Here is a 22447-nt window from a genome sequence, read left to right as displayed (position 1 = left end):
TGTATAAACAGATTAGTCAGTGACGGCGGAGATAGGTAAACCTAAAATATCTTAGAGTGTGCAATGTGATAATGTAGTGTCTAAAAACTTTTGTTTTTAATCATAATTTTGTGTTGTCTAAGTATAAATAAGCACCACTGTTCAATAAGGTTTATCAATGATGAAGTAAAAATATTTTCAAACAAAAACTGTTAAAATAAATGTTTACTCATCTTTATTTTTGCTGTTTCTTTTAATGAAATGTGTATATTACCTATACACTATACGTACTAAATTTTCCAAAAGATTCAAAAATTTGCCTTCTAATGTTAAATCTTTGAATAACCCAAGGTCATTGTAGTTGATGAAAACGGTATTAACACGTGATACATTATAATTGTTGGAAGATGTTAGACTAGGCTAAGTTCCGGAACATCATCAATTTTAAGAGTTTAGAGGTACTGTGGCTCTCCAGAAAAGCTACGTATGTGACTCATGCACCAAAACATTAAAATACTCTTTACAAATACTGAAATCTATAAGAAATAACTCTATGAATTTGTTTATGTAAACACAGATTTACTGCAAACTTAATGCTACTCGTTGGAACTACGATGATGACCATCACCATGGCAACCATTCCCCTCTGCAATGTTTTGTGGATGTTGGCTATTGTGCTGGCTATAATGGGATTTTTCATGGGTACTATTGACACAGTGTCGAATGTCTCCATGATTCGAATATACGGAAAAGAAGTGTCACCATTCCTTCAGGTAAACATCTGTCTTTGTATCTGTATCTAATGTAAATAAAGTGGCGTCCTTCATGCAGATTAATGCTTGTCTTTTCACTGTAGCAACTACACCGGATCGTACTCTAACCCGTTACCCGTTCAATGGTGAAACACTAACATTTCACAGTTTTGAAGTGAAGAAGCTTCTAATTTCGTTGGAAAATATAATTTGTGTGACTCAAACCTAAATGTTTATATTTTTTTCATTTTACATTTTATTTTTCTTTCTTGATGGCAATGCCTGGTTATGGAAAATATTTTTCAATAAAACTGTGTTGGTCTACATATTCGTTTTATTACACATCTGTTGATGAAGAAACAGATGAGTTTTGATGAATTAACATAATGAAGACACTTTATTTTTGATCATTTTTATTTGTAATGGATGGAAAACAAATTCTTCTGAGTACTATGTTTCTGTCCCTAACCAGTCTCAGTTTTTATAACTTTCAAAACCCGTTCCTTTTTAAAGGCACTTTTTTGAATAACTGTCGGAGCCTGCCTTACGTCTTGAAATGCCATTGTTCAAATTGCGGGTCTAGATCTCCCACTTGAAATTAGTACCAACTGATGAATTTGTGAGAAGCTTGTAGTTTTGAACTCGTGGTAGTTGCTGCTTGGCTGTACATGCGCACAAATTAAAAAAAAAAAAACATTAGTAATAATCGAATTGCATCTTTCAACAGTCGAAGCTTTATCCTCAATAAACAATTTATTTAGAGTCCCACTAGGAGCAATAAACCCTCGCAAATCACAGGTTAAATACCGTTAAAACAAACTAACGCTTATCTAGGTTAATGCTTTTCCCAATATTCCGTAATAAAAACATTATTTGTAATCTATTGTTGATGTTATATAAACACTGATTAACTTTAACTTCCGTAAACTTAGGTTCTTGTGTTCATGTTTTTTTTGGAAGAGAATTAGATGAAGTTACGAAATTATAAATAGTTACGTGCTATATTGTGTTATTTTATTACTAATAACTGAGTATAACCGTTAAGGAAGCAAAAATTAAATGAGACTGTCAGGCAATGTTCTTCTTTTTCCTTTTCTTACTAAATTCCTAATGATCTCATTAGATGTCAACTGCATTTCCTACCTTGTGGAAAGTATTAAATGACTCATTTAAATGATTAATACTCATATCTCTAAATGCAAAATCAGACGTTTATGAAAAGTGGAAATCTGCCCAACTTGAAGATCGTTTTTCACAGTTCTTCTCTGGAAAAAGGTCCTAAAATAAGGTAGCTTATGTATTCTGTCGGGCATTTCCTAGTTATAATACCACAAACTACGGTAATCGAGTTGTCCAACACTTATTGATGGATATCAACACACAGACACATCTTAATAGTAAGATGTCTGAAAAATCTTTTCAAAACCATTATCAGAAAAGTGTACGTTAAAGGAATCCAAAAACACAGCTACTGAAAAGGAATATTACACAGAGAGTTTTTCATCATCTATTTCTACAACAAAGTTACTTCAAAACGTTACTTCCAAACTCAGGTACTTACACTGAGTATCAAATGAACGTCAGCCTATATACTGTAGTATCAAATACACTGGTGTATCTGTAGAGTAGTATCAAAACTAACACATGAATGACACATTGTGATGAAGACACCTTGAGAGATGGTATTATGTTCAATGAAACATAACCTGATGATACGTTGTGTGATGACACATTCTATTAAAACACTCAGCTAGACAACACATTGCGAAAATATACCATGTTATGTTGTATTTCTCTATGTAAAACAAAATTTGTTCCTAGATAGTATGTGTTATTTCTTAATTGCTTATGTTGTAAAAGTACAGAAAATGGCTATTATTCCCCTCAAACTTTGCTTTTGTGGCCTGGATAATGAAATTTAGAAATTAATCTATTTTCTGTGTAAAAACGGGAAAGTTTGCACATTTTCATTTACATATGAATCAAGCTTTACATGTATTTATACTAAAATTATACAAAATTGTTTAGAAGTGAGTAGTTTTTCGAGATTTGCGACTGTAATGTAAATCACTTTCACGTATCAGCCCCCAAATATAGTCTCCCATCATGTTTTCATTATACACTTGTTGGTAGCAACGTTCAAAGTCCAGTATATCTTGGTGAAAGTGCTCGCCTTGCTCCTCTGAGTATGCTTCCATCTGCTCCTTGAATTTATCAAAATGAGCGTCAAAATATGGACTTTCAGGGACATCCTGCAGCCCATTTTGCCGTAGTTTTCACCAGAGCCTCAACCAGTCCCACATAATTTTCGGCCTTGTGATTGTCCAAGAAGCCCCGAACCACTGCGACAAAGCTGCACCAAGCTTTTCTTTCCTTCCTATTGAGCTTTTTGGGGAATTCTGTGCACTCCAGGATCTTCTTTATTTGTGATCCAACGAAAACACCAGCTTTGACCTTTGCCTCAGACAGCTTAGGGAAGAAGTCTCGACGGTACTTGAACGTTGGAGACTCCTTATCAAGAGTTATGACACACTGATTCATAAGACCCAATTTTATCTGCAATAGTGGGAACAACATCTTTTTGAGGTCCACTAGTGACTCACACTTGACATTATGCCTCCCCACAGAGAACTCGGTCAGTTGTAGAGCGCTGCGGTGTCCCTGCTGTCCCAAAGGCAAAGATAACAGGGAAACTTGGTAAAGTCTCCTTGGAGACCTATCAGGAATGTCACCATTTTGAAATTTCAATAACCTCTCAGGTATACTTATCATACTTCAAGGCTTCTATCAAGGTCTTGACGCTGTTGTATTCCTCTTTAAGATACACCGAATGAGCAGGGGGAAGAGACGGGTACTTATTCCCGTTGTGGAGCAGCAGAGCTTTGAGGCTTCTGGATGAGCTATCAATAAAGAGGCGCCACTCGTTCGGGTTACAGGCAATTCCAATTGCCTCGCACAGATTTAATACATTGTGGCAGAAGCAGAGCCCATCTTGACGAGTGAAGAAACTTGAAAAATGTCGAAGATGCTTTCTGTAACTTGCCTATAGAGAATGCTTGCAGCATCTTGATGCTATCTCTGATAAAATCAGATAGGTCTACGTGTTCACTGAAGTGGTAAGTGGTGAGCCCCTGCATATATATTTGTATGGAAAGTTCTAGGAAATTCTAAAAGTTTCTTGAAAATTCTTGTAAGTTGTACAACATTCTAGAAAGCTCATGAAAATTCTTGTAAGTTAGAGAAAATTCTCTATCAGCTACTCAGCACTGAATCTACCTAGAATGTTGTGGAAAATGGGTAAATTTAAAACTTTCGTTACCCAGGTCACAAAAGCAAAGTTTGAAGAGAAAATAGGTCTTTTCCATTTACTTTAGGCATAAGCAATTGGGAAATAACACTTTCTGCCCAGGAGCAAGAAAAAGTAAAAATTTTGTTACATAGTGTTATATTCTGCTGCAAGACACATTTTGTGATGCATTATTCATGTCTTTCTTTTCATGACTTGTTAAGGTAACTTGTTTCCTAATTTGAAACTGGAATTTTTAACTTGAACGATACTTAACTTTAAACTACTGGCAAGGTATGAAGGTAGCTGACCAACATCTTTTCCAGCCACAATGAATCGGTAAGCTCTTTGAACCAAATAACGGGATTGTCATTTACTTTTATATTACACTCACAACCAAAACTGCGTAGCATGATTGGCCGTAACGTTTCACACTTCAGACACTTTAATCCACAGGTTGAAGCCAATCATTAGAGCAAGTACAACCTTTTCAGTGTGATTCTCACTGTTTTGTTTGGAGTTGTTGCAAAAGTCTTGAATGAAAGGTTCGTTTTCGAGTTTCCTGTTCCTTCTTGAGTCACAGTATTATTCGTTATGAAGTGTTTGTGCACGTCTTGTTTAGTCACAGTTTAGTTCTCAAGTGTTGGTTTAGACTTTCCAAATTATATTCATTAGCATTTAACTTCTGAAATTTATAAAATTAATGAATGTCTTAGACATTTGCTTTTTTTATTGATAACTTTCATTCATAAAAGGTAATGCTTATCTCAAAGACAAAAAATATATTTACTCTGTCCTACTGCGATTGGTAAGGGTGAATAAAGCAGACAATACAACTCTATGAGAGAGACTAAACTTGTAAAAGGTTGTTAGTATTATTTTACAGGCTCTTCATTTCTTCTACGGAGTTGGAGCCTTCTTAAGTCCCATGATAGCTCAACCATTTCTCTTGAACGAAGACTGTTCTCCTTTTATTGACAACACCATACAGCCCGTGACTGAGTCTGAGGAAAACTTCACCCTACCAGCCACTACATTGGCCGAAGCGCAGAGAAAAACACACATAGACTTTGCTTTCTGGATTTTGGCACTACTGATGGTAAGACAACTATGCATGTATTTATCTCTCTTTCTCTCTCTGTCTATCTATCCTGTTTTTCATCCTACTGTATAACTATTTTTATCTTTTAATATTTACATTTTTACATTATTCATACATTATTAAGTAAAATATTTTAGCACTTTTCTATGGAAAATGTATAAAATAAATTAAATTTCCTTCCCACATAACAGCAGAGTCCTTCGCTGACGTGTGCTCGTCCTTTTGATAATTTCTAACATACTTTTCTTATTCTTCAGGTACCAGTTGTCATACTCTCCTTGACTCTAGTAGGAAGAAAGATACATCAAAGGATGTTCCAAGTAAACTCGGCAGAAGAAACAGCAAAGAAGCCAAGTCAGTACGAAAGTATGGACAGTGGTAAGGGAATGTGATTCCAATTTTCTTCATCAGAAAAGTACATTAAAAATTGAAATTTATTTCAGGAATGACTAAATCCTCATGAATGTGAGTCTGTAATCGTGAACATTTAATATTTAACAATAAATCAAACTCTGAAAAGTAATAATACCCCGCAAAACATTTTTTTTCATAACAGCATGTAAGCAGAAAAATAAATATATTAATTAAAATTCTGATAAATCCGAAATTTATCTATAAGAAAACTGATTCACTCCGAGGTCTGTTTATTATAAAGCTGGTGAGCCTCATAATGTATTTATGAAAAATCTGAGTCACCCTAAAAACTATCTGTACAAAAGCAGTGTTAATGTAGGTTATTTACCAAAAATAAAATTAAAACATTTTGAAGAAAAATCGTAAAAGGTACCTTCACACCTAACCGATTTTAAGCTATTTTATAGCTTGACTAATTCCACTTAATACCGTTACTTTTAGGATTTTTCAATTTCCTTATTTCCCTTTAACCAGAAGCTTTGATATCTGACGTCATATGGCTTATCATATATGTGTAAAAACAAGAAGAGCGTTCCATTATTTTCCTCTTACAAGATAGCCATACTTCTGTTTTACATTTATATCTTACAAGATAACTATTCTTAGATTTTACTCTTACATCTTACTAGAAGCCATACATAAACTATAATCTTACGTATTACAAAAAGCCATACATAGATTGAATTCTTACATATTACAAAATTTGTTTGTTTGTTTTTGAATTTCGCACAAAGCTACTCGAGGGCTATCTGTGCTAGCCGTCCCTAATTTAGCAGTGTAAGACTAGAGGGAAGGCAGCTAGTCATCACCACCCATCGCCAACTCTTGTGCTACTCTTTTACCAACGAATAGTGGGATTGACTAACACATTATAACGCCCCCACGGTTGAAAGGGCGAACATGTTTGGCGCGATGGGGATGCGAACCCGCGATCCTCAGATTACGAGTCGCACGCCTTAACACGATTGGCCATGCCGAGCCGTATTACAAGATACCATACATAGATTGTATTGGGTTGAGGAATAATTCGTGAGCGTTTTTTCAAGTTAACAAAATATATTCATAAATGAAACGCTTTCGCAAAATATTTCATGTCATTTGGTAGATAATTTTTTGCTCTAATAGATGGTGTGTTTGATTTTCATATGTCTTTAATTTTTGCTTTCATTTTCAGCTCATTAAATGGAATGTCAAGTGGACAAAATCGAGCATTTTCGACACCATCTGCTTTTCGCATTTAATTTCTTGCAATTTCGTTTACAACAATGCATACTATATACCTAGGTATTACATGAAATAAAGTATCATAATAAATGTTTTGGGTGTAATGTGTTCATGCATTGAAGTATTGTATAGTCTTGCATGTAATGCTTGAATGAAATTATTCAAAAACGCTCACGAAAGTGTATAAAAAGAATTTATATACACTTGTGCACGTCTTGTTTAGTCAAGACGTTTAGTTTAGGTTCTAATATTAGAACCTAATATTCTAACGTATTACAAGATAATCATATCCAGATTTTACCCTTACGTGTTACAAGATAGCTATAGCTATACACATATTTTACTCTTGTATCTTACAAGAAGCCGTAAATATTTCACTTTCACGTTTTACGAGACAGTCATACCTAAATTTTATTCTTATACAAGATAACCATACATAGATTTTCTTGATGACGAGAAATCCACTTGAAATAAAAATGTATCACAGAACGGCTGATGTTAGTAGTAACACTTTTATTGAGAAGGTTATCTTCAGGCTAACGAAGAGAGTTTGCAATTGACCGTTGCTGGGCACATGTCTTAGGGACCAGAGAGTAAACGGGTATGGGATTGTAGGGGGCGTTTCAGTTGAATGTCATTTATTAATTAGTTATAGTTATTAATTGGTATAGTTATAAAGATGTTCCTTTATATTGGTTTTAGTTGTTATATAAGTAGGGCTTCTTTGATTTTGCGTTTGTTTATATTTATTTCTTTACTTAGTATCTGGGTGTTTTCTATGGTTATGTTGTGTTTTTATTTGATTTGCAGTGTTCAAAAACGTGTAAAGGTATGTGTGTGTGTGTGTGTGTGTGTTCTTTGAATCTGGTTTCCATTTTTCTGCTTGTTTCTCAAATATAGAAGTCGTGGCAGTTGTTGCATTGTATTTTAATTTATGAATTATGTCGATGTTGTGTTTGTCAGTGTAGTTTTTACACAGTAACTTTAGTTTTGTTACAGGGGAGTAGATTTTTTACACCCGATTGGGGGGATGATTTCTGCAACCACTTATATAGACTGTTCAATTTGCAAATTGGTAATCTTCAGTGATGCCGAGAAACCCACTTGTGGAGAAATTTATATGTAAAAACGGCTCGTTTGGGTTGAGAAAATATTTTATATAGAAGAGCGAACAACGTTTCGACCTTCTTCGGTCATCGTCAGATTCACAAAGAAAGAGGTAACTGACCGGAAGCTGGTCAGCAATCAAATATCATTTCTGAACCTCAAAATTACAAGAACCGACACATAATTCAAAACAGAAATCCACCGAAAAATCACCCATACTGGACTATACATTCCTTGGGACTCAGCACATGAAACAAAACAAAAACTCAACATACTAAGAAACCAAATAAACACAGCCATAAAACTATGCTCACCAGATAAAATTAACGATGAATTAGACAAAATAAAACAATACTTCATCAACATCAATAAGATTCCTTCACAAACCGTAGAAAACATTATACGCACACACCTAGACAGAAAGCAAAAATCAACCAACTAAAGTAAATATATCTCACGAATCAAAAAATCACGAAACCATATACTGCTGTATACCATATATTCCTGACATCAGCAAACAAATAACCAAGATTTGGCAAAAATTAGTAACAAAATATGACATTCCAGTTAATACCAAATTTATTCAAAAACTAGGCACAAAACTGAGGTCTATACTATGTAAAAACTACACTGACAAACACCACACCAACATTATTTACAAAATACAATGTGATAACTGCCACGACTTCTATATTGGAAAAACAAGTAGAAAAATGGAAACCAGATTCAAAGAACATAAAAAGTCACCTTCACACGTTTTCGAACACTGCAAGTCAAATAAACACAACATAACCATAGAAAACACTCAAATACTAAATAAAGAAACAAACATAAACAAACGCAAAATTAAAGAAGCCTTACTTATACAACAACTTAAACCCAAAATAAACCAATATAAAGGAACGCCTTTATACCTATATTAATATAATAAAATAAATAAAATTATATATTCAAACATCTAACACCGCCCTCTACATTCCGACACTCAGTTACACAACCCCTTTCAAACATGTGGTCAGCTTCCGGTCAGTTACCTCTTTCTTTGTGAACCTGACGATGACCGAAGAGGGTCGAAACGTTGTTCGCTCTTCTATGTAAAATATTTTCTCAACCCAAACGAGCCGTTTTTACATATAAATTGGTAATCTCTGATTACGTGAACCTGAAAGCTGTAATCATGCAGTCACAGAGTAATCTTGTTGCCACGATACTTGCATGTATACTTAGGCCCACTGACTGATACTTACGAACTATCGCTTAGATCGAAAAGCTTTGAAGCACGCCTATATTAAAGATGCACATTTCAGCTACTGAAAAAGCCTACATCTAGGCCTAACTATGTAATTCGATTGGTAAGAACACGAGAATCACAAGAACAAACACACAATATGTAGGCCTGTGATGTAATAAAACAATTCAACAGACCAAACTGTAGGAGAGATGATTGTATGCACCATACCCCCACCTAAAATGAAGGGGGATGTATACCCCATCCCCCCAGGATCTACGCCCCTGGTTTTGTACCTGTTTTTTGAATAAATATAGTGTTTACTGGAATATTGTGTTTTGTTACAAGTTTTTTACCAAATGTTGGTTATTTTTTCGCTAATGTCGGGAACATATGGTATGCAGCAGTGTAAGGTTTCGTAGTTTGTTGTACCTTTGGATTTATTGTTGTTTGTTTGTTGTTGATCTAGGTGTGTGTGTATATTCTTTAACGGTTTTTGGAGGAAATTTGTTGATTTTGATGAAGTGTTGTTTTATTTTGTATATTTTGTCGTTAATTTTATCGGGTGAGCGTAGTTTCTGTTTTGAATTGTGTATCGGTTCTAGTTATCTTGAGGTTAAGAAATGCTATTTGGTTAGTTTTTTTCCTGTTCACAGGTAAACTTGATGTTGTGGTGTATCGCGTTAACGTGGTTGAAAAACTAAATGTGTGTTCTGTAGATGTGAATCCAGCAATTGTATCATCAACATACCTATACCAGTATAGTGGTGGGTGTAAGGCTGAATTGATCGCTTGAGATTCAATCTGAGTCATAAAAATGTTGGCTAGAACTGGTGACACGGGATTCCCCATAGTTAGGCCATTTATTTGTAGGTAGTTTTGTTTATTAAACATGAAGTTAGTTTTGGTGGTACCAACTCAGCCTTACAAATAAACACAATATAACAACAGAAAATATCCAAGTACTAAGTAGGGAAACAAATATAAACAAACGCAAAATCAAGGAAGCCCTAAAACCTAAAACCAAAATTAAATCAATATAAAGGAACACCTTTATACCTGTATTAATTAATAACCTAACATCCAACTGCAACACTCTCTACAATCCTGTACCCGTTTATACTCTCGTTCCTAAGACATGTGCCCGGCAACGATAAATTGCAAACTCTCTCTTTGTTAACCTAAAGACGACATAGGGAGGTGGAAACGTTGTTCTCTGCTTATCAATAACAACAGTGTTAATACTCATACCATGCGTTCTGAGATACATACATAGATTTTATTCTTACATCTTACAAGAAAGTTATATTTAAATTTTACTCGTACATCTTACAGTATAGCCATGAATAGATTTTACTGTTACGTCTTACACGATAGTCATTCTTAGATTGTACTTTCACGTCTTACAAGATAATCATACTTATATTTTACTTAAATCATACAAAACAATTGTATTGAAATTTTACTTTTACGTCTTATGTTTTACACTCTTACAGCTTACAAAATGGTCATGCCTAGATTTTAAGCTTACATCTTACAAGATAATCACACGAAGATAAAATGTTATTCTACACACGGAAGTATAACTTTATGCAAAAATAATGCGTTACAGTCTTACTTTATACATAGAGATGATGCGTTATTCTTTTCATCATTTATACTGATTAATAGAACATTAATGTCTCCATCTGAACACGAGATTGTATTTTTATTTTGAGAGAAAAAAAAAACACCCAACTTTATTTTGTCAGTCCACGTGGAAACATGTTCGTTCGTTTTTGAATTTCGCACAAAGCTACTCGAGGGCTATCTGTGCTAGCCGTCCCTAATTTAGCAGTGTAAGACTAGAGGGAAGGCAGCTAGTCATTACCACCCACCGCCAACTCTTGGGTTACTCTTTTACCAACGAATAGTGGAATTGACCGTAACATTATAACGCCTCCACGGCTGAAAGGGCGAGCATGTTTGGCGCGACGGAGATGCGAACCCGCGACCCTCAGATTACGAGTCGCACTCCTTAACACGCTTGGCCATGCCGGGCCAGGTGGAAACTAAATATTTATTTTATGGTTTTTGGAAAGTAAATTAAGCTATTGTTCTCTTTATTTTTAAAGATAATCTCAATTTTCAACAGTTGAAATATCTAATATAACTATATAACTATAATCGTAGTTGTTGAAACAATCAAAAAACAATCAAAATGTGTTTAATCCTCGTTTTACACCGTTCTTAATCCTAGATGACTTTCTTTGATCATTTCTCGAAGTTTTAAACATAAGGCATTTAATTTATGGTTATTTGGTAAAAAAATATAAATATTGTATCTTAACTTTCAAACTGTTTTGTGAATAATAATTAAAACGTCTGTAAAGTCAAGCATTGGATATTTCTCTCTCTCTCTTTTATATATATATATATATATAAATGTATAACAGTACATTTTGAATATTGTTGTTCAGTGATATTGTTTACTGTTGCTTTAAAGCTTCCTGTCTGCGTATGTGCTCAAGGGAAGAAGTGTGTTATAATTTATTTTGTTCACCTTTATCCAGAAACATCCATTTTAGAGGAAAAAGAAGTCGGAACACCTGCTACGACGTTTCAGATGATCCTGGTGACGCTTTTGTGTGGCGGTGTTCTATTTCTGTACGACGGCTTGCAGGTTAGAATTATCTCTCATGAAAAAAAATGCATGTCTTGGATTTAAATAGATTCGAAAATTAACGAAAGTTACTAAAATTCTCACTTTCAAAACCATGCAAGAAATGTAGGTAAAGATATGTAGATGTACAATATACATTTTCGGACTTACCTTGGGCATGAATTTTGTGTTAAGTTTTGTTTTCGTTAAAACTGTAATTTATGGTGAAGTTAAATAATGACTGTGAAGGGCAAGGTTCTACGCCTACCACTCTTGCTCTTAAATGTTAGGGCAAACGTGAAGAATTTATAAATTATGAATGACTTTCATTGAGATTCGGGTGTAACTGGTTTTAACGTGTCTTACTGTGAATCTGAGAGTTCATGCTTCGCGTCCTGTTGCCACAAAATCACTCTTCGCACTTTGTAGCTGTAGTTAAAATTCAACTAATTGATTACAGTAGCACAAGAGCTGATGCAGAATGCTTTTGATTAGCTACTTTCCCAGTGGCCCTGGTGTTTTTGGAGCTTGACCCACAGATAACCTGCGGGTTGCGAGTTTGATTCCCGTCACCAAACAAGCTCGCTCTTTCAACTGTGAGCGTATTAGAGTGACAATCAATATTTGAAACAACAAACAGTCTCTATAATTTCCCGATATTTTAATTCATATCTTACATACGCCGACCGACAGTACTTCATTTTTTATTTAAAATACAGGTAAGGGAAACTTTAAGCCATCAGCCAAAATAAAATAAAATCGTTGACTTTTAAACTAAGTACACAGTGTTCCTTTAGAAGGTTTCGGTTTTATGTTACATCAGCTAAGATCTCTCAAAAATTCAGGGCGGTACAGTAGTGTGTCTTCGGACTTATAAAGTTAAAAACCAGGTTTCGATGCAGGTGGTGAGCAGAACACAGATATCCCATTGTACAGCTTTGTGTTTAACTACAAACAAATATTCGGGATATAAATAATTAGTTGAAAAGAAAATCTAATAAAAGAAACCAGAGAAAGTAATGATAATGTGGTTTATAAACTTTTAACCCGAAAACAATAAAAATATTAAAACACATTTTAATTTTTGTATTTGTCTATCTATATGCAAGTCCACAGTTGTTCGCCCCTAACTGTAAGGCTATGTGGATCTATTGACTAATAAAGTTACCTGAGTGTTACGGGTAAATAACATCTTTGCCACAACTGTCAGGTTATGAGGAATATATCTATCAATTTATGTATCTGCTGTTGCTTTTTTCCCCAAACAGGCAAGGTGTGGAGGACATATCGACTAATATAATTGTCCACTGTTATTTATACTCCAACAGTCAAGTTATGGGTGGAATCTATCTATCCACTGTTATTTTTTCCTCTAACAATCAAAGTGTGGAGTTTATGGATTAAGGTACTTACCTACTGTTATTTTTTCCTCAACAGTTAAGCTATGGGGATTTATTTATCTATCTACTGATTACTGTTAATGGTAATTATTATTGTAGAATTTTAGCCTCTTTTCTGGTAGTAGGTGTTACATAAATCTATTTATTCACTGTTGATTTTCCCCCACCAGGCAGGTTATGGAGGATACATCTACTCCTACGGTGTGAAAGGTCCAGCGCGACTGCAGAGGTCAGAAGCAGCTTATTTGAATGCTTTGTTCTGGGTAAGATTTTGATTTCAGTGCTTTTCTTTCCTATTAAATGTATTTTCTACTATATTTGGTTATTAATAATCTGACTTACGAGACAAGTTTAAGAATTACTCCATTGACCAATGTACCTTCCAGGGCATTTGAGTTGTTTAAAAACTTAAAGTTAGATAAGCACTAACGTTAATCAACGGTAAGGGAACCAAACATTCCAACTTTTAGGTTTATTTTTTACCTCAATCAAAAACAGTGAAAGGACAAAGTTATTCATTTTCTTTGTATCTCAGTGTCGGTTTTTGATATGTAGTGTTTGTCATTTTAAACGGCTCCTTTAAGTTTTAAACCGAAAAAGACAGATCATGTAATACAGTGTTATCCTTTCTTTCGACTGTATTTTCTTTCACTGGGCAGCGACTAGAATTAGAATGTAGAAACCTGCACAGATACGAAAAAAAAAAAACACATGAAAAAAACAGTGTGTTTCTTTGAATACGTTCAACACAACTTAGGCACCCTTTTGCTATATTTATCATTATATATTTAAAAACGGCTAGTATGGATAGAGAAGGCACTAGTAGAGGAGCGAGCAACGTTTCAACCTTCTTCGGTCATAGATTCACAAAGAAAGAAAGGGTTACTGACCAGTAGCTGACCACATGTTTGAAGGCGGTTGTGTAATTCAGTAACCCTTTCTTTCTTTGTGAACCTGACGATGACCGAAGAAGGTTGAAACGTTGTTCGCTCCTTTACTAGTGCCTTCGCTACTCATACTAGCCGTTTTTAAATACATAATTTTCTCTGTAAGTGGGTTTTCTTGTCATCACGGATTATATTTATCATTGTTTTAACTAGAGAATCTTTTTATTTAAATTGTTTGTGTAGGGTTTTAAAACACGATTCAATAAACATCAAGTTACTTAAATGTGTGATATTGTAATTTAAACTGTTTTGGAGGTGTTATAACTTACAGTGTTAATCTATATGAAAAAAAAATGTAAGTCTCAATTTTTTACTCTAAGTCTGGTAACCATAATGGACGATTCAAATAGCCTTTTACTATCACACCAGTGGTCCTCAAACGTTTTAGGTTCGCGTACCACTTTCTTTTTTTTTAATTGCAAACCCAGGCCTAATTTTAAAAAATAAAAGGTGGCAAAAACATATTCATATTTTTAGCACTTGCTCAATAATGCGTAGGATGCGATTACTTTTCCTGGCACGATTAAAGAATATGCGGTACATTTTTTTTCATGTCCCCCGCTGGGACAGCGGTAAGTCTTCGGATTTACAACGCTAAAATCAGGAGTTTGATTCCTCTCGGTGGACACAGCAGATAGTTTACTATGCGAAGACACACAAACACACTCATTTTTCGTTGCTTGTCAATTTGAAGGGAAGAAAATACTGGCAATCTATACAGATAAAGCTTGAGAGAGAAGTGTACTTTCCAACGTAGGACGTTAAGATGGGACTCATTACAAATATTATTATTTTGCTGAATACACTAACTGTAGATTTAGCCATCTATCGGTAGCTTACGCTTTTCTATTAAGTTAAACGTGTTTTTTTGTGTATTTTTTACTGTTTTATTTCGTATTTGGCCCGGCATGGCCTAGCGCGTAAGGCGTGCGACTCGTAATCTGAAGGTTGCGGGTTCGCGCCCGAGTCGCGCCAAACATGCTCGCCCTCCCAGCCGTTGGGGCTTTATAATGTGATGGTCATTCCCACTATTCGTTGGTAAAAGAGTAGCCCAAGAGTTGGCGGTGGGTGGTGATGACTAGCTGCCTTCCCTCTAGTCTTACACTGCAAAATTAGGGACGGCTAAGGTTTCTCCTCCTGGTTGGGGGTTGTGCAGTAGGCTAACGATCTACTCACTTAAAAAACCAGCCTGTTAATGAATCCGCAAGTGATTGCGGCCCTATGTTCCTTCATGGAATCGAGAGGCAGTAATAATAATAATTTCGTATTTCTTCCCTGCTCTTAACTATAACTGTCATAAACGATATATATTCTGATATCACTTAGAAACATTCTCAAAGCTAGTCGAATATTTTTAAAATATATTTAAGTCATTAATTTAACATAACGGCACCTAGTGGCATTAAAATCAGGCGGTTTTTAATCCTACAGCAATGGAAATCATCTGTAAGCAGATATTATTACTTAAGGTGACTTATAATTACAACACAACAACTTCATCAAATATTGTTTTGTCTATACATATTTTATAGAACTATTTGCTTTTACGAGTCTTACAATTTTTGTTTGATCCGAGTTTATCTTTTGCTGTCTTAAAGGTTTAAAACAATTTTTAGAAAAAGCTAAACCTTAACATGTTAATATATCCAATAAAAATCATACTGAGACTGAGAATTTTAAAACCATACCATGAGATGGTCTGTACTATACGTAAAGTAACATGCCCGATTGACTTTTTTTTACTACCCTGCCCACTTCAGCTGACGAGGTTTCATATTGGCGTGTTGCAGGCATAAAATAGTAGAAATTCGTAAAGAACTAATAAAGAGGAATATAGAAAAAAAACATCAACAATCTAGTGTGATTTTTGACGTTTAAAACGATAACACGATATACTTTAAATTCAAGCAACAGTTTTAATTTCGTAGACTTGTGACGTTACCATCACTGGTGTTTTTCTTTTTCTTCCAGGGAGTTTTTGCTGGTGGGAGACTCATTTCTATTGCTTTGGCAACAAAACTCTCCCCGGCTTTCATGTTGCTAAATAACATTGTAAGTCTACATTTTGTACTGTGTGCCATAGAACTGAAATCATTGTATGCTTCACTATTGTTTTTTTATCTAGACAAAGTCATGTTAACGAAAACCTAAGTGGTTGTCATGAACGTAAAATGATGGTAAATCATCAGTCATAACTATTATATAGAGTTTGCCATGTCATTTTTAAGTATTTAAACTGAAATAAGTCTATTTCTTGTACGTTTCTCTCTGTTGCATATTAGTTAAAACTCATTTCATACGCTGAGTGTTAGATTTTTGTATTTTGTTATACGTGACTTTGCTCGTTACACGTTAGCTGGTGCTTTGTTCGTTACATGTTATCTGAAACTATGTTCACTGAATGCCAGTTGGACGATGATGCTTGTTAGTTGGAACAGACTCTGTTTGTTGCATGTTATCTGAAACTATGTTCACCAAACGCTAGCTTGAACTGACTTCATTTGTTGCAAGTGAGGGGATCTTGCTCTATTCATTACATTAGCTAGAATTGATTCTGCATATTACATGTTATCTGGAACTGGCTGTGCCCATTACATATCAGCTGGTATTGACTCTTTTCATATTGGTTAAAACGACTTTCTTCTTTGTGTGGTAGTTTACTTTTTGAAGGTTGATTGAAAATTCTGTTTTTCTCTGTAGTTGTAGAAATAAAATATTACATAATATCTTTGCAACAATTTATATATAAAAAAGGGGCTCAAATCAGTTGGTTTATAAAAGTATATATATATATATATATAAAAAAGCTAATACAAATGTGGCGGCCTTTATTGTACGTTTTAAAATAAACACTTTTGTTAAAATCATATATAAATTACAAATTATTGAAATGACGTAGTAATTGGAATAAAATGACAGAAAACTAGAATTAAAGAAACTGGTTTCGACATATTAGCACGAAGATTGTTTCAATAATTTTAAGTTTTCTAATAGTTTGTTACATTTATTGTGTTATTTTCATTAAAGTTTTAACTGTTGCTCACGATATCGTGTACTTTTATTACAATAAATAGTGAACTGTGTGTTGGTTAGTTATTCCCGATACGAGGTGATAGAATTGCTGCGATTTTGCAATGAACTCTTTCTGTATGATATTGCACAAGTTACTTACTGGCGACAAGTGCATAATTATCAATAAATACTTACTTAAAGTTTAGAAAGATAGTGACGTCAAAGCTGTTTTAATTTCTTATGATTCAATGGCTTTTTTTCCTGTGCCACGCCTCTCGAGTTAGAGACGTAAAAGCCTAGAAGAGAAATGGCGACCCCTGCTAAGAGTATTGTAAATGTGACATATTTGTATTTTCAAAAAATTAATTAATATTTGTAAATACAAACTAATAATTGTAGCGGATGATATAAAAATAAAATAGGGGATGCAATCTTACGGAAGAAACATAATTATAATTTTAATGCTTGTATAGTTCAGACAGTTAAGCCTATTGATGTTACTGAGGTCTACAAGTTGATAATTTTCGCTAAATTAGGTTTCTGTTGTATACCATGTTTTTACTTTTATTTCTCTTAATTTGACTCGAATAATCCAACCGTTATATTTCACTTCCGATTAATGCGGGTTCGAATCCCCGTCACACCAAACATGCTCGCCCTTTCAGCCTTGAGGGCGTTATAATGTTATAGTTAATCCCACTATTCGTTCGTAAAAGGGTAGTTCAAGAGTTGGTGGTGGGTGGTGATAACTAGCTACCTTCCCTCTAGTCTTACACTGCTAAATTATGGACGGCTAGCGCGGATAGCCCTCGAGTAGCTTTGCGTGAAATTCAAAATAAACCAAACCGATTAACATCTAAATGCATCTTGACATCAACAACAAAATAAAGACCGGTAAATACAAGAAACTAACCCCCACATGATAATAGTAAGCGAAACTTTAACATACAAAAATAAGGAAAGACAGAATAAACAAAAATGATGAAAATAGAAGCACTGTGATGCTATACAAAACAGACCTATCAGTCACAGAAATCAGTTTGAGCAGCAACAACGAACATGTTACTGTGGATATTCTGCAAATAAACAAAACAAAAGTGACAGTAGCAGGAATATACTGTTCACCACATAAGCAACTAGATATAGCATCAACTCAACAACATATTTTCCTACAATTATAACTCTATAGTCATTGGAGATCTAAACGGTAAAAAATGTTAACTTTGGAAGCAAGTATACAAACAATAATGGAAGAAGTCTCTTACAGTTTATAGATGATAATAATATAGCCCTACTGAATGATACCACCTCTACACACACAGCGTATACCACTAACACGAATGACATACTAGATTTATGTTTTAGCACATACAATATGAGCCAAAATCTAATAAAATTTCAGGTGGGAAAAAAATTTGGCAGTGACCATTCACCAATATATTGCGTCTTCGATTTCGCCCCCCATAAAATTACAACCTACAGAAAAGAAAAAAAAATGATTATAATAAAACAAACTGGCAAGACTGTCAACAGGAATTAGACAATCAATTACCTAATAACGTTATATAAAAAGTAAAAAACAACAACATTGAATTGGATAACTACTGTCAAACAATAACGGAGTGCCTTCAAAAAGCGGCCAATGAAGCAATACGAAAACAACAAATAACACATGGAAACCAAATACCCAAATAATTACCCTAATCAAAAACGAAGACAATTAAAAAGACAGTTCACGATAAAAAGAGACAGAGAAACTAAAACACAAATAAACAATATAGGAAATCTATTCAGAGCACAAATAAAATTACAAAAACAAGATAAGTGGATAATTTCTGCTCAAAATTAAATGATAAAACTGACCCGAGAAAATTCTGGACACACCTTAGACGACTCACCAACGACAATTCAGCCGCGAAGAAATATCCTGCACTTGAACACAATAATACAACAGCACACACAAATAAAGAAAAAGCCGAAGCTTTCAAAGACCAACTAGAGAATACATTTAAAACACATTCTACAACAAAGTCACAAATTATATACTAAACAATAAAGAACAATTTGAACCAATTTTCCAAACAAGTATATCTGAGACAAACACAAGACACATCACAAATTACGAAGACACGATCCTAACGAAAGAAATATCCATATATGAACTTTTTTAAGCAATGAAAAACAAAAAACAAATCTCCGGGTGAAGATAAGATAGAACCCATCCTTCTAAGAAAGGGCACTCCAAAATTGTTTGACCACCTAAAAGCACTTGTTAACTTATCTCTATCCTCATGATACATACCAGTTTCTTGGAAGCTTGCTAATATATTTATGTTCCATGAAGAAGGAAATCCAGCAAATAAACTTAATAGCTACCGATCAATCAGCCTGACCAGCTGTGTAGGCAAAATTCTTAAGAGAATAATCAGTAATAGACTCTCCACATTCTTGGAGATAACATCAAAATTATCAGAAGAACAAAATGGATTCAGGAAATTTAGACAAACAACTGACCACTTGGTCAGACTAACTGAAGAAATAATAGATAGTTATAACAAAAAAACAATGCACTGTTGCCTGATTTCTTTATATTGAGAAAGCATTTGACACTGTATGGCGCAGTGGTCTACTGTTCCGTATGAATAAAATGGGATTACCGCGTGGAATTATTCGCTGGTTATCTAACTTTTTGGAAAATAAGAAATGTAGATGGTACCTTTTCTGGGTACTTTACTCCAGAAGCTAATGTTCCTCAGGTAGGGGTGGTTAGCCCTATACTCTTCATCATGTATGTAAACAATGTGCCATTGAAGGATCCTAATCATGGATTATCCTCACAGTTCGCTGATGATGTGGCAGTCTGGAAAAGTGCCACAACACCAATAATAGCAGCCACAAACATACAACCGCAACTAAACAGAATAAACGAATACTGTCAAAAATACAGAATAAAAATAAATACGGCAAAAACACAACTTTTCGTAATTACAAAATTGACAAAATACGAAAACTACAGCCTGAAATGCATATGAATGAAACACTACTTCAGACTGGCACATCGGCAAGATACAAACAATGCAAAAGACACTCCTCACAACAGCATATAGAATTCCCAGAGCAACATCATCTCAATTTATACATAAATATTCAAACATACCAACCATACCAGATAGACTCCTATATAGTACAATACGCATTTTTATAAAAATTGGATGAAAAATGAATTACTATGCAAACTAGACAGGTACCTCATACATGATGAAGATAGTCCTAATCACCTCTCCCCAAATAACATATATTTTAAACATAAAAATAAAAAAAAATAATAAATATGTAAATAATAAATATATATATACATATATATAAAAAGGGCCACTATCAAACTAGACATCTTACTGATAGGACAAAAGAATATCTATACATGTATACCAGTACATGGACATTACCCTGAAAAGAGTTGGAGTAATTGAGCTAACTCTGACCCAAAAGCAGTAACTAACACTATCAAACACTGCATGACCACATAAGTAAAGGAAGGAGGAAGAGGTCAAAGAGCACTTGACCCTCCAGGGTACATATGGTGCCCAAACCCGAGAGAGAGAGAGCCTAAATGCATCGAATGTGTAAACGCGTCAAACCTAAATGAAGAGCCTCAATGCATTGTGGTCAAAACGCAGTTAAACAAGCATAAATTTTCGTTTTTCCATATCTTGTTGGTAAGACAATAAAAATATCTTATGTCTAATATAGATTTGATAATCATTGCCTGATTTTCTCTGAAATGAAACCTGTATTATATTTCTATAAACTGAACAGATTAGTAAATAATAACATTAAAAAAGAAAACACGTCAACTTCGCTTTGTAGAACTGTAAATTTTGCGTAATTCAGACCTTGTAAATCTGCTGAATTATTCGAATTAATCAGCTATCAGAACTGAGCGACTAATAATTACAGCTCAAAATCACTATGTTGAATACTTATACTTTTACACCATCTTGCATAATTTTTATATAACTACAGTTGGTGCACTAAATACAAACAACATAAAAACAATATTCATTTGTATTCAAAAACAACCATAAATATAATCGACCATTTTCTGTGTAGTTCATTACTTTGACGTTTTATTTGCTTTACTTTAAAGTTAATTTTAAAAAATAACTTGAACTATACATTGCATTTAACTTTTTAAATTATTTTATTTGTTACATTGCTTATCTCATTAGAAGAACCTGAAATTAACAGTTTATGCAAATCTAAAAGGGTTAATAAAATCCACCAACTGGTTAATATTGCTGTTAAAATATTTTTTTTATTTCTAAATGATTTATATATTACACTATCAGATAGGGTGCACGATGGGGATGATCCTGATGACTAGTTTTCCTAGTAGCCAGATAGCGCTGATTTTCGGGACGTGTTTGGTGGGTGTTTTTATGAGCAGTGTTTTCCCAACAGCGCTTTCCCTTACTGAACAGTATATTCACATCACTCGTAAGTAACGAAACATTTCAATCTCTTAAATTTAAAAAAAAAATGAATTATTCTTTAAAAAACTACTGGATATTTATACATATTACTTTTTCTTCCTCTGGCGAATTTTAATCATCTACGTGCTATTTCTTCGAAATTAATAAAAATAGTCTGAGATTTATTTTTAAATAAATTTGATAGAGATATGTTTAACCCTGCTCTCCTTTCCTAGCGACCATTACTAGTGTCCTTGTATTTGGAGCTGCTGCAGGGGAAATGTCCATGCCGGTTATTATTGGTCACGTGAGTTCCCTTCCTTTGTAAATATTGCTGTGCTTTCCTTATCTTGGGTAATTTACGTGAAATAAATATATATATTCAGGTCCTTCTGTTGCTGTTACAGCTGTTGGTATCTTTTGAAGACTTGAAACAGCACCTTATTTGGAAAAAAATGTATAAATATATTTAGTAACACTTTAAACGTGGACTTTAACTTGTGTTTTTAGAAAAATGTTTTGTATAATACGTGTTGTTTTTATGAGACAATCACGGAAGACGTCTAATTAGAATTATGCCACTAGATAGCATTATTGATTTCAAGTTACTTAAATTTTAATAACAACGAGGAACTGTAAAATGCATGAGGTAGATCAGCTAAGGAAGAATATATATGAAATTCTAGAACAGCTATTTATGGGATAATTATAATATCTTTTTTCAGTACAATATTCCATATCTAACAGTGAGATATGATCACGTACAACATTCGAAGAATGTTAAGAATAATGGTTAAAGAAGAGGATTATACGCTTGGAAAAGTTTCGGTAAAATCACAGTTTATCGGTCTATATTACATATTGAATTTTCGGGCAAGAAGTT

General features: G+C 34.1%; 1 protein-coding gene across 2 annotated transcripts in view; it reads left to right on the top strand.

Annotated features, from left to right (window-relative positions):
• LOC143234780 (major facilitator superfamily domain-containing protein 4A-like) overlaps positions 1 to 22447 on the top strand; it is a 78040-nt gene that overhangs the window by 50946 nt on the left and 4647 nt on the right. For both annotated transcript variants that reach the window (XM_076472398.1, XM_076472399.1), the window contains 8 exons: positions 557 to 752; positions 4904 to 5116; positions 5377 to 5497; positions 11645 to 11754; positions 13304 to 13396; positions 16052 to 16132; positions 21442 to 21589; positions 21801 to 21871. In XM_076472398.1, the coding sequence (XP_076328513.1) occupies positions 557 to 752; positions 4904 to 5116; positions 5377 to 5497; positions 11645 to 11754; positions 13304 to 13396; positions 16052 to 16132; positions 21442 to 21589; positions 21801 to 21871 (1033 nt within the window). The remainder of the gene's footprint in view (positions 1 to 556; positions 753 to 4903; positions 5117 to 5376; positions 5498 to 11644; positions 11755 to 13303; positions 13397 to 16051; positions 16133 to 21441; positions 21590 to 21800; positions 21872 to 22447) is intronic.

This window comes from Tachypleus tridentatus, chromosome 12, assembly GCF_004210375.1.
Source record: "Tachypleus tridentatus isolate NWPU-2018 chromosome 12, ASM421037v1, whole genome shotgun sequence".
NCBI classification, from domain to species: Eukaryota; Metazoa; Arthropoda; class Merostomata; order Xiphosura; family Limulidae; genus Tachypleus; species Tachypleus tridentatus.
The sequence above is the reverse complement of the archived record's forward strand: the minus strand, read 5'-3'. Positions and strand labels throughout refer to the sequence as shown.